The sequence below is a fragment of the Hippichthys cyanospilos genome, chromosome 8 (genome assembly GCF_059441005.1).
Source record: "Hippichthys cyanospilos isolate Australia breed blue-spotted pipefish chromosome 8, RoL_Hcya_1.0, whole genome shotgun sequence".
Lineage (NCBI taxonomy): Eukaryota > Metazoa > Chordata > Actinopteri > Syngnathiformes > Syngnathidae > Hippichthys > Hippichthys cyanospilos.
Window position 1 is genome coordinate 15,358,769 of NC_142376.1, and position 17,567 is coordinate 15,376,335.

Genomic DNA, 17,567 nt, shown 5'->3' on the forward strand with positions numbered 1-17,567 from the left:
TGTAGGGTTAAGGAGCACGTTCTGTGAGGCGTTACAAAAACCGGATTGCAGAATCTTTGTTCAAAAAGATGCACGTGCATTGAACCACACACAGTCAAGTCGTTTGACTATAAAATATGCTGTGAAACTATTGATTCCTTTTTTATTAGAGAGAAACCTTTGTAGGAGATGCCAAACTTAACAGTACTACAATTACATTCATTTGTACTCATTGTCCTCCCGAACTGATTGAACCAATCTTTTTTTTTTTTTCGGCCCTTTGTTGTGGGGAAAAATAAAACGTGGTCAATGCTTTGCCATGAATACTGAGGTTATACCACCTCATTTAAACAGAAGCCGGGGCTCTGACAACAACATAAGTTGGGTATGTGGTATGTCATCATTATTGTCATTATTGTTTAAAGTTTCTTTTTAAATACAGTATTTCTTTTACATGTCAGACTGAAATGCAGTCTTGATTAATTGGCCTCTCTGTAGTTTCAAGTAACTATAATGAAGGGATATCTGGTTCTCTTTCATTTTGTCCACTAAATTAAAATGCAACACTAATATAAATATCGCAAATACGTGTTGGTTTAAAACATTGTTGATTTCCCCGATTTATTGTTGTCGGGTCATTTACCGCATAACTCCATTCGTGCTGCTACCCAGTCAAGAAAATTGCAGCCGTTTCTCATTCAAAGGTTTAAAAAAAATAAAATAAAAAATTATAAGGCCGTATTTTTATAAAACAGTATCTCTGTGATGATACGATGAAGGTACTGATCTGTCCTGTTGAATTTTTTTTCCCCAAAAATTATTTTGCGGACTACAGTAACTTTTTCACTGTATTTTGAGCACAACTACTATTGGATGGGAGAGAAACGAGACAGTATCAGACCATGCAAAAACCACATAGATAAGCAAAACATGTTTGCGCTGAGGAAAACAGTCGTTCCAGTGGCTTAACTGGTGTAAGATGATAGCGTATTCAAATGTCCTTGCATTTTAAGGCGTATTCTCTCAAGCGTTAAAAAAAAAAAATTAACAACAAAAACAAAAACACTGCGCCTGCGTAGTCCTTTCTTTTCCCTGCTAGCGCAACCGGCTCGGCAGTGTAGTTGGTCGTTACAGAGAAGGCTCGACGTGGAAGACCGGAATGGAAGATCATGTTTTATAACATGTTGACCACATAGACGCGCACCTCCACGTTTAATGAGGCATGAAAAATACCTACGACACTAGTCGTGACTTTGGAAAAAAAAAATCACTCTTCAGACCAAGTCGACGAAATGGACGGGGGTTTGAGCATTTCTTTAATATCAGCAGCAATGTTTGTCGGTAGTTTCCTCCTCGGATTTATCCCTCTGTTGTTTCGACTTTCGGAGGTGAGTGGTTCCGTTACAACACTGCGACATTTTCCGTGATCAGAATAAATGAGCGTCGACTTGTGTCCGTATATGGCCATTTGGTGGTAGAAATGTGGCTTTTCATAGTTGTAAAGTTAAATCGGTGTTTGGTGTGCGTTCCAGAGAAGTCTGCACTATGTCTCCATCCTGGGTGCAGGCTTCTTGTGTGGAACAGCCCTAGCCATCACCATACCTGAAGGAGTGGGCTTAATTCAACAGTCCTGGACACATCAGAACGGTTTTTATCATATCATTACATGTTATCTATTGTCACGCATATGTTTATGCTGGCCACGTTTTGCTATCCTCCTTGCAGCATCTGTATCTGCTCTGAATGAAACCTTGAGAGAAAGAGCCCCCTCACCTCAGCTGTGGATCGGTGTGGCTTTGACGATCGGCTTCACTTTCATGTTTGTTGTGGATCAAATGGCGAGTTACTTTCCCGCGTGCGGTAAGTGGACAAGGTATTTGCATTCATTTGGTAGAATCCAGTGACGGCCCATGCTTTTGTTACCTGGGTCTTCAATTACATTATAATACAATAGCTGATGTAGACCTTAATCAAACATGGCCAACCGATCATAGGATGTAAAAATGCTGATTTTGTGGAGCAGCTAGCTTGCCCAGAATCAAAATTGAAATCTGAGTGTATAAAGAAACCACTTTCAATATTGCTTATCTACTGTCCATTACATCATTGAAATGAAGATAGACTCTTGAGCAATTATTAGCAGATTTCATTTGAAGAAACATTCAATGTAGGCCATTGTGCACATAGTGGTGTTAAATGTCTTCTGTCATTTTAGGTAAAATGAACCCCAACAGTGATGCCATCACAGCCACACTGGGGCTGGTTATTCATGCTGCAGGTACAGTAATACTAATATTAATTCCACTCCTACTAGGATGTTTGCTTGCAGCACACACAACATTTCAGTACACTGGGGCAAAGGGACATCCACAACGGCAGGCAGACTTCATGTGACTCACCACGTGTGCTCCCCCTCCTACGAAAGCATTGCCATAGAGAGTGATCAAATGTTGAGCTGGAAGCCAAAAGTGTTCGTAGTAAAACATTACAGGGTTTATGGCAGCTCTGGCATACAATGTTTTATTGTAGTTTGGACAAATCAGTTGCTGTATTTACTATGTACTTACAGGGTGACCCAAAAAATGGGAACTTTTTAACAGTACAGTATTATAAAACTAAGAGTGATGGAAAAAAACATCTTAGTTAGAGTAATTGAAACCTTGAAACATGCCATTTAAGAGTAAATGACTAACCTTTCATTAAAAAAAATACATTCTGTAGACAGCGTCCTCTTGCACAAATACATTCTTGAAATACGCAGTAGAAAACTAAACTTAGAGTTAACATTTTTCTTTAAAACATTTTAGAATTACAGATTTAACACCATGGGCTCCGTCGGAACTCCCTTTGCGCAGCTGTCGAACTATCACTGTTTTTATGAAACATGTTTATGGCAAATGCACGCTGTTGTCCGTTCCAGTGTTTCATGGCTACTAAAATGGCAAAGTATTTACTTGTTCAAGGTCACTTTCTTGCCGTGTTACCACTTGCTCATGTTTTGTAACGCGCAATTCAAAGATGTTTTTTTTGGGTCACCCTGTATTTACCTTATTTATTATTTGCTTAAATTGCTACTCTGTGAGTATAGGTTAGAGATGCTGACCATGGCGTTCAAATAGTCTCTTACTACCTTTGACACTGAAAAGGTTTGACCTTGCCCCTCACAAAGGCAGCATGGGTTATATTTTCGCCTGAAAACAGCACTTCACAGCCGTCAAATTACTCTTGGCAGTCAGAATGTTGATCCTTGTGTGGAAAGTGACACGTCGCCAGAAACAAATACCTGCCCTACCCTTGGCTCATCAACAACCTCAGCAAATTATCACGTATGGGTTAATGCTGATGAGTGCATCCAGCCTTACAAATGTGGCTTTGTCTACCCTCAGCTTATGACTTCGTGTTTCAAATCATCACTTGAATTTGGTGAATTTTCTGCCCGGCTGAGCTGCCAAGGGATGAGAAACTGTCTGGGAGTGGTTATCATGTAAATTATCCCCATTTATACACATGAAGAGAAAAGTCAGAGCTCCTAAACTATAGAAGCCATTCCATGCCCGAATTACACGATGGATTTAATCAAGCCAATCGTTAGTGTGATAAAACATAGTGTGCTTTTTGATAGTGCACACTAAATCTAAAACTTTAGGTCAGTCAAAGCAAGGTTCTGGAAGCTATAGCTCCGTTTTGTTGCTTAACAAATAAAAAAGGCCCCGAAACCTTTATATATTTTAAAGAACATGTGAGAGATTATTTTTCATGAAAAACTTTGTCAATGTCACATGATCCACAAGTTTGATTTCAAGGTGAAATGATTATAAAAGTCAAATGACTAAAATATGCCAACCTTCTAAACCATTGCTAATCCAGAATCCTTGTTGAATTCCCTTTCAAGGATACCTCATTTGTGAAGACTAACCCTGTAATTGCTGAGATAGAAGGATTCAAATGAAGGAAGCCAGGCCCGTTTTTGACAATGTCAAAACTCAGTGGGCTGTAGCTCCCAAACTCCTACGCCAATTGACCAGAAATGTTAGACTTATTGTTTCACCATCACTATCAACAAGTACACCACCTTTGCTCAAAGTCAAAATGAGTGTGTGATTTGGCCTGGAAATACCCTATACACGGACTAGCGCTTGTTGTTGTGACCTGTTTGTGTTTTGCTTTTGCAAATAGCTGATGGATTCGCTCTGGGTGCGGTGGTAGCCACAGGCCAGGTCACAGTGCAAGTTATCATCTTTTTAGCTGTAATTCTACATAAGGTGAGAATGTTATCATGAATTCTGCTGCATTCAAGGCTCTTGGGAAAACTGAAGCGCAAAGGGTCATACTCTGAAATGTGTTAAACAAAAAATAATTGGCTGATCATTTACTTTGAGGAGAACTGTCAAACTGGATATTTTTATTGGTAATCTTAATCATGTTCCCAAATACTGTATCAAAAAAAAATAATATAGTTGCATGCAAAATTGGTAAATGGTTGCATGTTTGTGGATTGCCATTGTTCTGTATGTTTTCTATATCTTGCGGCAGTCAGGGTATATCGACTTTCCTTGAGTTTGAGAGCAGGCACTTCCTTGTCAGAAATAGAAATTTACAACTTCCCAGGTCTCTGGAATGCTGCATAACAAAGAACTCTGACATTCTGAAGCAGCACACAAAGCTGTGTTTACATTGCAAGATCAAGTGCCCAATTTCAAAATAATGACTGTATACAGTTTCTTTGGCTATTTTATTATACATTTTCAAGTGACATACTGTATGTCCAATATGAACATATGAACCCAACCCGACTGATAAGGATTTTTTTTTTTTTTTGGCCAATGCTGATATTTGGCAGAAAAAAATACAGATTACCAATTAATCAGATGATGAATAAAAAGAAAAAAAAATAGCATTGGTTAGCACCGGTTAGTATGTCTGCCTCACAGTTCAGATGTCCCGGGTTCAATTCAAACTTGATCCGGCCTTCCTGTGTGGAGTTTGCATGTTGTCCCCTTATTGGACACTCCAAATTGGCCTTAGGTGTGATTGTGAATGGTTGTTTGTCTCTGTGTGCTCTGTGATTGGCTGGAAACCTGTCCAGGTTGTCCCCTGCCTCGTGACACTAGTGAGGATAAACGGCTAAAGAAAATGGATGGAAACCATCATTTGCTCCCCCCCAATGCATTTCACTAGTGTGTCAAGTTATGGGTTGAATAGGTACATACTGGAGTTTTTTTTATTTTTATGAATTAGCCAAATTGTGCCAAATCAGCCTTGTTTCACTTGAATGGCATAAGTGAGAATCCAACCTGTAAAAGTATTTCGTCTTTGTCTGCTAGGCTCCGGCAGCTTTTGGTTTAGTTGCCTTTCTGATGCACGCGGGACTGGAAAATAAGTCCATCCAAGGACATTTGTTGGCCTTTTCAGCCGCAGCACCAATTGTTGCCATTGTTACCTACTTCATACTACACGCGGTAAGACAGCACAAACCAGTTATCCGCTGAAATGTAATACCGGGCTCCTATACTAATTGGGAATGTCTTTGTTTCTGCAGACTTGCTCGTCATCCCAGAACCAGCTTGGCGCAACAGGAGTCGGCATGCTTTTTTCAGGGGGCACCTTCCTTTTTGTGGCCACAGTGCACGTTCTTCCCGACATCATCAGCAGTAACCGCCACGGTCGCGCGGGGCAACAATCGGCCCACCGCCGGCCGCAGAACCACTTGGGCCTTCAGGAGAGCGCCACTTTTGTTGTCGGAGTGGGGCTTCCCGTGCTGCTGGCTCTGGGGCTTCACGATGACTGAGAAGGACTTGGCAGTCAAAACTAGAAATTGCGGTTCACTGGGAATGTGAATGCACAGTTAAACTGCCACGCCGAGGAGAGAAGTGAAATGAAGACTACACAGTAGAAGCATAAAAAAAGAACAATCTGGATGCAGGTCACAGTGATGATTTCATTCAGGGTCCAAATGGGTCCGTGACCCACCAGGTAGCGGCAATGAATGACAGACGATTTTTGCTATGTGCCAGGTACCTTTTTTTTTTTAAATTTTAATTCAGTATATATAAAAACACCACTGTGAGTGTTTTGAGCCACTGCTATGACGTTTTCTGTCCATAACCTCACCAATTTTTCAGAACTGTACAAGCAAAACATTCAGAATGTATTACAGTACCTTGTTTGTTGGTAATTATCTTGGGAGAAAATTTATCCTTGTTAATTTGGTTTTAGAGAAACTTGCCTTTGGGTCTAGTGATTGTTGTGAATTAGCATTTGGAAAGAAGGGACAGCAAATACAACATGGTTTAATGTACGGTTTCCACATTTTGTGGCTAATCACGGCAAAAACCTTGACAGGAAAGTATTATCCTAAAATCAAGTTTTTCTCCCTACTTGATAATAGTACACTACAAAACGCCATGGCTTGAGTGATAAATAAACTGCACCTTCATTTGTTTCGTATAGCATTTGTCCTCATTAAGACAGAGGCTGAGTTGGCACATTTTTCTGATGGATTGCAGGTAGACTTACAGGCATGTTCTGCAAAACTCACCAGTGGAAAAACATGGAAACGTCACAAAGGTTATGGTGGGCGTTAAGACCGTGGTGTCTCACCCAGCAGCCAAATTGGAATGAACCTTTGATGCTTTAAACCTTATGACTTTGAATTTGAAAGTTTGGACAATGTAGTACAGTTTTGTGTTGGCATGCGAAGACTGAAGTATGCTAGAACAACGTGAGGTTTCTTCATCTTGCCATACTATTTCATTTTCAGATCGATATACTGTGCAGACCAACTGCATAATTGCAAATGTCATTAATCCTCCGCTTGGCTTCACTAGTCAAAACACGATATTCAAATCAATAATGTAAATGACTGAAAATGTTGACTGAAAATTTCCCCCCACGTGCTTGGGTAACAACCAATCATGACTCAACTTGCAAATGCCGCGCCCAAACCCAGGAAAACATGTGCTCAACAGTCGTCAGCAAGCGGCTAAATGTATTTTTAAGGGAATATCGGTACATGCAAAATAATGAGGTACTGTAATGGTCTTCTTGTGGACAAAAGATGGAGATTTTACTGCTGAAAATGGCGCAAAAAGGATCATTATTCCACAAACTAAAAAAAAAAAAAAAAAATCAACCACTATATACACACATTTACGCTTTGAGTCAACAGTTTGCTCGAATCAACCAATCACGGGTCAAAAAAGGACCAACTTAACGTTGCTTTCTAGGGTGTTTTGTACAAAACAGGTGTTCTATACAAAAGCATTAACTGAAACTTTATTTTTAACTGAAACTTGGACACCAATAAAAGAAGCGGGTAGTGAAAAATAATTTAAATTCAAATGATACCAATTTACTCTAATTTGAAAGTGTTTTTTGACCAGACTTTCAAGTCCAGTTCAGGTCCAGTTTCTCCAGAATGCTTCATGTGATTTTCACATTTTATTTCTGTGTTGTACTCAGGTTGAAGTGGAGCTTTTCAAAACACAATTTGCAGTTTGAACGATTTTCATTTTTGTTTTTTTAATTATTTTTTAAATCATGCCACGTTGCGAATTTAATGATGCAAACCAAATTGTACATTTCCCCATGAATCATTTTGTAAGGTCCTCCTGTCAGAATGTTGTCAGTTTGTACAATTCCACCATGTAGATAGAAAGTGATCAAACAGACATCAAACCAGCAAACAAGTTGACAGTTTCTGGAAACACATTTTTAATGTGCCACGTCATTTTATGTAGCAACAAAACTGTCAGACCCAAATGATTAGCAGCGGACTATGAATAAATGTACTAGAGCAGCAATTATGAAATGGAGTTACCTCTGGGGGTACATGAGGGCACTTCAGGGGGTATAACAGATTTTGGCAGCTTTTACAGCAGGGGTTACCAATGTGATAGAACATTGTGATTTTCTAGGAATTTTACTAATGATTATGCATATATGACATGTACGTTACCTATTACTGTATACTTAATTTACATATTTACTACAGCTGTTTCCTAATTATTGTGAAATACAGTATCAATAACATGATTAGGGTCTTCACATAAAGTGGTAGCCGTTCATATTACTCAGTACCAATGAAGTAGCTCTCGGTTTCAAAAAGGTTGGTGACCCCTGCTTTACAGGTATCAGCAGATCCAATTTCATGCTGTTTTCAACTGCCTTTTTTCCCCACACGGACGTTGGTAACTAGGATCAATATTTTTTTCACATTGAGAGCAAATGAATCGGAATATGAAGTAACTCGTGTGTTGCGCTGGTTAGAGTGTACTTAGCTGAAAAAAAAATCACAGACAGTACAGTATTGATTAAAAGTTTGCGAACCACTTACTAGAGTGAAAAACAGCCCACTTTTGACCCTGGCTAGAAAAAAAGGGTTCCCCTGGTATTTTTGGAAAAGTTTTCCAAGGCATACTCCCATCTATAGCGATCTGATTTTAACATTGGAATTTGTTTTAGCAAACTGAGAAGACGCTTGTTTGAAGAGCTTCCCGGTGATGGCGATTCCCGAGGCTCATGCGGCTGATGGAGGCGGCCAGCTGAGCTTCCTGAGCCATCTGAAGGAACGAGCGACTCTGAGTCTGCTGCCTGACTCGCTCCCTCAAGTGAAATGACGCCAGGGCCTGCTTGTGCGCCTTCTCCCGGACGTGCTCCCGATCCTGAAGCAGCCGCTCGCACTTTCGCTCCTTCACGGCCACGTTACTCTCCCTGACCTTCCGCAACGCCTCCTCCTCTCTTTGCAGGCTTTCTCGTAGTCGATTGTGACGTAGTTGCCTGAGCTTGTTGTGCTGATGCGTTTGCTGGGCTCGACGCCTCTGCTGGGCCCACGTGTACTCGGCGGCTTTCTGTGTGCGCTGCTGACTCATCCTGAGCAGGAGATGTTTGTGCGTGAGCTGCTGGATGTTCTGGAGTTTGGCTCTGAGTTGAGTCCGCAGCATCTGCTTCTCATCCTGGGCTGCACGTCTCTGGAGCGCCACCAGTCGGGCCTCCGCATCACGAGCACGTTTCTCACAAGAACGCTGCATCTTCTTCTCCAGTGCATCCTTCAAACGTGACTCCTCATCCTCCGCCTCTTTCGCCACTTGGTGTTTCAGGAGAATGTGGTGCAGCAGCTCCCTTCTGTTTTCCTCCCGGAGACGCTTCTTCTCTTTCTTCTCTAGGTGCAATTTGCTCCTCCTTGCTCGCTGTTCCCTCTCCGCAGCCCCTTGCCTCTCCTTGTCTCGCTGCCGTTTGTCCAGCTCCTCCATTTCTCTCAGTACTTTTTCCTGACAGAATTTCCTCCCCCGTGCATCCTTCTGTGCAGCTGTCATCTGTCTTCTACGCTGCGCCTCCACCTGCTCCTTCAGCCTCTTCCAGCGCTCTTCTTGCAGCATCACCTCCCTCTTGAGCTGTCCTGCTCTTTCTTCTTCCCGATGCGCTCTCAGTTTCCTGCGCGCCTCCAGCTCCTCGTGCCAGCGTTGCACACTTACCATCAGCTTCTGCGTCCTCCTTTTCTCCGCCTGCACCTGCCGGGCCTCCTCCTGTCCGCGGGCTTCCTCCCGCTCCTCGTCCTTCCGCTGCCTGTGACTGAGACGGTCCTCTTCTTCCTGGTGCTTCACCAGCATGAGAGCTGCAATTTTGCAGTCTGTCTGTGATATTGGGACACACATTTCCCTTCTTATGTCTTCAGTGAGCTTTTGTAGTTTCTTCTGGATAGCTGGAGAGTGTCTGAGGTCACCAAGGCTGCAGATTGTGTTTCTGTCTGGCTCTCCTGCAGCAGAACAGGATGTTTTACCCACACGTTTGTCCGTAATACACAGCTCTGCGTATGGAACTGGATCCATTATCTCATCGACAGCGATGTCATGTCTTGTTTCCGGGCTTGAGGCTTTCTTATTGCTCGGCCACCTGGCAGCCTGCTGGATAATCCTCTCCCTCTCATCTCGGCACTTGTGCAAAAGTGTCCTCCTCTTCTTTTCATAGGATTCGTGCATCACTTTCACTGCCTCCAATGGCAAGTCACACTTCTCAGACAAAAAATCATTCAGCGATTTCATCAGAAGTGCAACAGGTTTGATCCCGAGTCGTGCGCAAGACTCCAAGGAGCGAGGGCTTGTTAAAACATACCTGCTCTTTTCTGCATCAGCAGACTCAAAGTTGTTCAGATCCAAGTGAGGTGGAGGAGAAGATGACCTCATCTCCCCCATAACGAAACAAACTTACATTATCTGACAACAAAGGTGCACAAGGGACTCAAGTGGACTACAGCTCTGCTGGTTCTTCAGCGTCACGGGGTCATGAAAGGATTAGCTTGTCCATGTGACCAGTCCATTAACCCTATCCGCCTAGATAAAACGACAAAGAAATTCAGTTTCCTATGATTATTTTTACTCAGCAGTAAAAAAATGTAAGGAATGTGACAACTTCCCCCTATATTGCTACATTTCATTACAACAATGAAAAGTAACTTCTGATACATGTACAATGACCAAGTGTTTCCCGTTTGAAAAAAATAATTAAAAAAAACGAAGTAACTGACAATCTGAAGATATTTAAACTATTATTATGCTATCATCACTAAAATACACGTTGTATTTTTCCTTGAGGAGTAACAACTTTATTGGTTTATTTAATTTAACCTGCTCTTAAACACGGTAGCTTACATTGAAGTCAAGTTGGAAAAACAGTGGCAGATTCGGACTTTTGGGATAAATACCTCTTTGCAAAAAGTCCGATCTGCCACTGCCTTTCTAACTGAATCCTACCATACTGCATAATGTGATCGAAGACTTCATTAAGTACATAGACCAAAGTTATATTTGTAATACCATATTTTGTTTGAATTTAAAAACTTTATAGCCATGCTACATGAAATTTGAAAAAATCCGACCAAATATCAGTTTTTTTAAATGAAATTAAAAAAGAACCCTGTTAAACCCTTAAATGCAGTGATTTACACGAAAAACACAATACAATTGATGTACTACATGATTGTAGATTTAATGAATGCACTTTATAAACTATCGTCAATGTAAAACCAAAAGAAACAAACAAAAAAACAAAACTACTTGCCTTTTGCAAATGCTAGCAGCTGGAGGTGATTTGGATTGGAACACTTGTAGTTGCCATGGCAAGGCAAACAACATCAGTAAGACTTGTGCGAGTCTCTGGGTGTTCAAATAGCACTGCAAATGATTATTTAGCGCGCCCTCTATTGCTCAGCAAATGCGTCCTGGAGGTCAAGAAATTGGAGTTTCCTAGCCACGGATTTACATCTTCCACCCCTTTTTGCATTTGAAGCGAAAAAGCAATTCATTCCTCATCATTTTATGGCATATTTTTTCTTTGTTTGACAGGTGTCCGTCATGAGTCTCCACTGGCTAAATAACTGGGTTGGAGAAGATGATTGAAACTCAAATGAGTTAAAGGGCTGCTTTAAGGCAATGACCACCTTCCACTGTATGTGGGTTGAGATCATTTAAAGCTATTTACTTTTTTTCGTCAACATTATCTTTTTTCTTTTTTTTTTTTAACTATTTGTCCTGCGGTGTGCTGTGAATTCAGAATGATTTTTCATTGCCATTCTGTGATGAAATTGGTCAGGGCATGAAAAAGAGCGTGCTTGTGCATGTACAGATTTTTTACATTTCTATTTATAATTATTTATTTTATTTTGTTTTGCCCTTTTTCGGTGCAGATGTGCCAATCGTCAGTGCGAGTCCTTTGTAAGTTTGTATTTTGCCGTAAACGCTCTCTCATAAACTGGTGTGGGGAAACTTTATCCATTTTTCTCCTCAATTTTGTCATTGTGTTAACAATTTCTTGTAATTTCCATTCTCATGTGGTTTCCATTGTAAAGAATATTAAACAAATACTTTTTTTTTAAAAAGAAAAACAAAATACAAACGAACATGTTCGATTGCTTTGTCAATATCACTGCTACCAATTTTGGTACTGTATTTTATATGGTACTACTAGTGTCCCCTACTGGTCATACCAAGTCATATGTATGAATACACCCGATCAGATCAGAAGGTCCAGTGTTTACAGCGCCCCCTAATGAAGGATCTACGGTATACACGCATTCAACTGCGTTAACGCACACAAATCAACATCCACATTTGTGACTCTCATTACACATTTGTCGATACTCGTTGCGCATTTGTGACTCTTACACGTTTGTGACTTTTTTTTTACGAGAACGAATTTTTTTTTTTTTTTACACATTTGTGGAATGAAATACACATTTGTAAATACGTTTGCTACAATAATGACCTAAAACAATACTTCATTATGACAATGTAAAGAAAAGATTTGATTTTGATGTTTCAACAGCTTAATTGAAGTCCACTTGCGATGTAGGTAAAATGGTCAGCTAAAAGCCACCCCTTGGAAAAAAAAGCATGGCAGCCCATCTGGAATTTGTCAAAAGGCACTTGAATGACTCTCAGACCCTGAGAAACAAAATGCTTTAGTCTGATAAGACAAAGATTGAACTGAATTTGGTGTGAATGCCAGGCATCGTGTTTGGAGGAAATCATCCCAGCTCCAACACCATCCTTACAGTGAAGCATGTGGTGGCAGCAGCATGCTATGGGGATGTTTTCAGCAGCAGAAACTGGCAGACAAGTCAGGAAATAAGGACAAATTAATGCAGCAATACACAGAGATATCCTGGATGAAAAACCTGCTCCAGAGCGCTCTTGACCTCAGAGTGGGGCAGTTCTTTTTTTTAAGCAGGACGGCTGTAACATGACTATAGGGGAAAAGTGAAGCGCTGTGACAGTGAAGACTGTACGGCTATGTGACTGTTCGGCTCCATTTGCTTGGTTCAATGAAGACACTGGTTACATTTGATTTATTAAACAGAATCATAACTGCAGATAATGCAGGCAAATTGAATTAAAAATTCTTTCGTCAGTATATGTATCATATGACAATGACCCATCTCTAATCTCAAATATACTGCACGTGTGTAGTGTGTACAGTACAGTACGTACTGTATATGCTTTATGTACAATGCTTTTAATGATTTGTAACCAGATATAAATATAATAAACTCCTACGGCATGGTGGTGGCTCTTCTCAACTACACTTCTAATGCTCTCTGACCATGTACTGCAATCATTCTTGCTGCCTCCTGGGGCATTTAAAGGCACAGGCACCCTTCTTTCTGCCTCGCAACCCCCCCCCCCCCCCCCCCCCTCCCTTCTTGTGTATTTCCCTCCAAATCCATTCCTTCTCGTGCCTCTCTGCCACTGATTTGAGGTTGAGCTGCAGCCATAGCTGGAAAGCATCGCTTCACATCTCCCGCACCTTTCATTAGGCAGGATTCCTTATATAATGTCGATCTTTATATAACGATGGCTTGAACGAATATCAAAGATGCACCAAAGGCAATGCAGGGCAGCGCATCGATTAGTCACTCAGACGCGCACGTTTTCAAAGCTCTTGCTGCCTCTGCGATGCTGTGGCTGAGCGACGAGGATGCAGTTCTGCAGGAAGGTGCTCTGCAAGCCTTGTAGTGCCAGAGTCACCTCACCAGAGGAGGACATGGAATACAGGATGGGGGGCTGCATCGGAATTTCACCAAGACAGGTAAGTGGCGATGTTTGCTGCTGTGTCGCATCAGTATCTGGGAGAGAATTTATCGTTATCGTTCTAAAGGCAAAAATAGTATTGTTGTGATGGGGTAAGAGCATCGTCTGTTTCAGTGAAGCAGAGAGAATGTTAGGAAAAAGGGAAGCCAGAGGGCTCAGATGCTATGGTGGTATATCTCATAAGGCAATTGGAGAAAAGACTTTCTTAAAAATGACCAATCATTTTGTCAATAAAATTCAAGTTCTGTTCTGAAGATATGTGGACTTTTTGATGAAGACAATATAATGAAGGCAAGATTTGTGGCTCACAATTGTATGGTCCGCTTTGTCCATACTGTCACACCTTGACACTTTTGCCAGCTACGTACCAGGAGGAAGAAGATAGAAATATGAATATTTGCATGTCGGGAGAGCCACAGGTACGAGATACATTACTGCCGAATGAAAGGGGGAGGAGTCAAATCGGGGCACGTTACAAAGTATCATTTGATTGTGTGAATAACATCAGGCGGGCACAAAGGACTTGTAACTTCTGCAATCTAATGTAAGAAGATTGACCGGTAATTGTTTTGTCTGTTTTTATTTGTGGCCTGCATTGATAGAATATGTTATTGGAAGTAAACAATGTGGCACACCTGATGATCTTTGACAGTGGTTAGGAATCTACTACATACTCCTCGAATGTCTAGTACTGTACAGTATATTGTATGAAACAAAGATGTGGGAATAGGTTTGAAATGTCAATCAATTTAAGTCAAATTTCTTTTGAAAATCTGATATTAGTTGATGAAAGCATAAATCAATCATATTACTTTTAACAGCCTTGAAGGACTAATTGGAATATTTGGGGAACTTGCTTTTTTGTTTACATTTACTCGTCAACAGGAATTTAAAAGTTGTTTGTGACATTTAGTGAAGGGGCGTATATCATCACCCAAATGTGTCTGAAATGTGTATATTTCAAATCCAATATTTTGTTTTAACTAGTGCTATGTGTGTAATACTGTCTCAGGGTCAGTTTGACCCAGGGTCATGTGTAAATATCCAAAGGTTTTGGAAACAGAATCAGCAGTAATATTTGTGGGTCATTTTGACTCAGGTATTTTTACTAAGTAGATAAGTAGTCTGTTTTAAAAATGTATCTGTTTCCAAATAGTTTTGTCTGCAACCACTTGACAAAATAAAATTGACTCAATGCACCACAGGTTTTTCAGCATACATACGGTATTTCATCCACATACAATTTAACTTCATGTAAATACAGTATTCATAGTTTTACGAATGCACCTAGGTGGGGCAAGAGGTTTGTACTAATTACAGCATCCGTTCTACTGAGAATGACTTATGCGAAAGAAACGCTGGTACTGCATCAAATTTGAAATGGAATCAAAACTCAAATCACAGGTAAAGGAATTGAATCAAATCAAAATCATTTTGGAAACCTGAATCAAAACCCAACTCTAAGTTACATTCCGAAAGAAAGTAACTGTTTTCAAATGGTGAATGGACTTCCACTTGTATCACAATTTTTTACCTTAGGGACTACACCGATCACTCTTCCACTCCACTTCTTGATTGCTATACCGATTTTGTTTTCTATTGGAAGATTTGCTGCAATGTTTTGGAATGTGTCTTTACAAACTTTTTTTTAGGGCAATGTTGTTGGGTGAGAGTGAGCGCCTAACTCACATTTTCTGTTGCACTGTATTTTCCGGTCTATAAGCCGCATCGGTATATAAACCGCAGCATCAAAAATTGAGCAAGAAGACAATTTTTGTCACGGATAAGCCACAGGTCATAACATCAGATATTCATGCATACAGATGATATCTGGAAGTTTTTCTTTAATTTGTATTTTTTTTTTCTTTTTTAATTGTCTGCTTACAGCAGTATCCTATCTTCAACAGACGGAACATGCCTGCATGTTTAGCACTAACATATTTATAGAAAATGCATGAATAGGTCAATTATTTTAACAAAACACCTACAAAATACTGCAGAGTTAAATAGCTGTTCAAACCCAATCAACACTTCGATAGCGTTTTCTTCTGCCTTCCTTTATTTGATTGATTTTTTATCATTTAAACACATTTCACATCATTCATATACTGTATATATATATATATATATATATATATATATATATATATATATATATATATATATATATATATATATATATATATATATATATATATATATATATATATATACATAATTCCCGTCAGTTTTATACAAGAAGTTATGCAATTCAGACATACTTTTTAGATTTTTAATAATAGATTTTTAAAATGCTTTTTGAACACAGCCATTGATTCTCATATTTTCCGTTCCATTTCATAATTTTTACTTTAGTTGAAACCTTGAAAAGATACACACATACAGTATGCTTTTCCAGTTGAGTGTCTCCTGCTGGCCAGCAAAAAAGAAAAACAAACAGCAAATAAGCTGCACTGAACTATAAACCAAAGGTCTCAAATGATGAGTAAAAAGTTGCGGCTTATCGTCTGAAAAATACGGTATTCAATGAGAAACGTGTTTGGTTGCGTTGAAATCAGGGCTCTTAGACGGCAGTAAAACTCTTCTAGAACGAAACATGATTGTGCAAAAATACCCCCAGTGTGAAAAAATTCTCCATGTATTGAAGACTTTCCCTCTTTCTTACTTCCCCAAAGAATGAAAAATCCCTTTGGTGCATTTGCATTGTTACAATTAGGTGTGTCTCAAGACTTTGTGCTCTGCTATCTGTGTCTGAATGAGACTAAAGTGCAAACACCTAAACTCAAACTGGGATGTATCCAAGTGTGAGTAAGCAGGACGACCTCTCACTTTCACTCTGAGCAGTTATGGCCTCTCCAGCTCCAATTCCGTCTCCTCCCTCCAGTTCTGCCTTGCTTCCTCTCCTCACTCGTTCCGCTGTCCAGCATTCACCTCGGGGCACCTATCAACCCCCGTTAATGTCTGTTCCCCACCTGCTCACCCCACGTGCGATGCAAAAATAGCATCAGAGAAACTGAGGCTCCACGCAGGAGACGGCAGAACTTTAGTCAGACAGTAAACACACTGGAGGAGCTTGAGCAAGGGGACTTTAAAATTCTCTTCTTAGCGGCGGTGAGTAGCAAATTGCTGCTCTGGTTTTTGTGGTTTACTTTTGATTGTGTCAAAGGCGATAATAACTAAGTTTGGACTAGTTTGTGTGCATTGTTCATTTTAGTGTTATGTAATGAGAATCTGCCATGCTAAAGAATCACTATTCTGTAGAATTATGGGATAAATCTAATATTACATACATTTACTGAAAATATTGTCGTAAATAAATGTGTTTAGTGAGTTGCTCAAGGAGAGGTAGCATAGAGAGATACGAGTTTCCACGTTTGAAGTTCGTGTTATCGCCTTATCATCGAATTTTTAACTGTTGTGCTTTTTGTTGTGGCAGAAAGCTCTGAAATGCAACCACTCGTTAACGTGCGCACATAATTACGGCGTGAGGGCTGAAATTACATCCCTTTCATCCAAACAGCAAGTAGGCTAGAGCGGAGATGTGTTGCCACGCCACAGAATAAACACAGCCCGAAACACACATAATAACTGTGTAATGTTCCTATTAATAATTATATACACTCATCTAAAGTCCAAAAATATCATATAATGAGATTCAAACAAAGCGGGGTATCTGCATGCATGCTCAGTTATGACAGTTTAAGATGTTTTAACATAAACATGTATTCATTATTATTCATTTTTACATCAATTATTATACGGCATTATTACTATTGAAGGATTTTTTTTTTTTAGATTATAGGTTTGGTAGAATTTGATGATAAACCCCTTACAAAACTGTGGGGAAAACAGCCATACAGAAGAGAACAAAGCTGACGTATCTATTTATAAAATCCAGCATATTCAGGTCAGTGCTTTTTAATTGTGATGCGCACTTCTCAGTGGCAATAGTCATGCACAAACAAGCCTCCCTGCAGGATGAGTGAGGCTGCACATTTACAATGC

At 40.1% G+C, this 17,567-nt stretch overlaps 3 protein-coding genes across 4 annotated transcripts in view; 2 read left to right on the forward strand and 1 right to left on the reverse strand.

The window, feature by feature from the left end:
* Nucleotides 1-72: 72 nt before the first annotated feature.
* unm_sa35587 (un-named sa35587) lies at nucleotides 73-7,667 on the forward strand. 2 transcript variants are annotated; one of them, XM_088421517.1, is made up of 7 exons: nucleotides 73-1,367; nucleotides 1,512-1,626; nucleotides 1,705-1,839; nucleotides 2,195-2,257; nucleotides 4,156-4,241; nucleotides 5,304-5,438; nucleotides 5,519-6,426. In XM_088421517.1, the coding sequence occupies exons 1-7, from the start codon at nucleotides 1,272-1,274 to the stop codon at nucleotides 5,765-5,767; spliced, it is 879 nt and encodes a 292-aa protein (XP_088277643.1). In that variant the 5' UTR covers nucleotides 73-1,271; the 3' UTR covers nucleotides 5,768-6,426. The 2 variants fall into 2 exon arrangements, with proteins under 2 accessions (XP_088277643.1, XP_088277642.1); XM_088421516.1 differs by having other exon boundaries at nucleotides 1,512-1,839; nucleotides 5,519-7,667.
* LOC148420296 (uncharacterized) lies at nucleotides 7,235-10,268 on the reverse strand. The gene has a single exon (XM_088421515.1). The coding sequence runs from the start codon at nucleotides 10,167-10,169 to the stop codon at nucleotides 8,439-8,441; it is 1,731 nt and encodes a 576-aa protein (XP_088277641.1). The 5' UTR covers nucleotides 10,170-10,268; the 3' UTR covers nucleotides 7,235-8,438.
* A 2,950-nt stretch (nucleotides 10,269-13,218) lies between these two features.
* The window catches only part of tacc2 (transforming, acidic coiled-coil containing protein 2), a 54,305-nt gene continuing 49,956 nt past the window's right edge, over nucleotides 13,219-17,567 (forward strand). Inside the window, exon 1 of the mRNA XM_088422000.1 lies at nucleotides 13,219-13,560. Coding sequence (XP_088278126.1) covers nucleotides 13,450-13,560 — 111 coding nt within the window. The 5' untranslated portion in view covers nucleotides 13,219-13,449. The remainder of the gene's footprint in view (nucleotides 13,561-17,567) is intronic.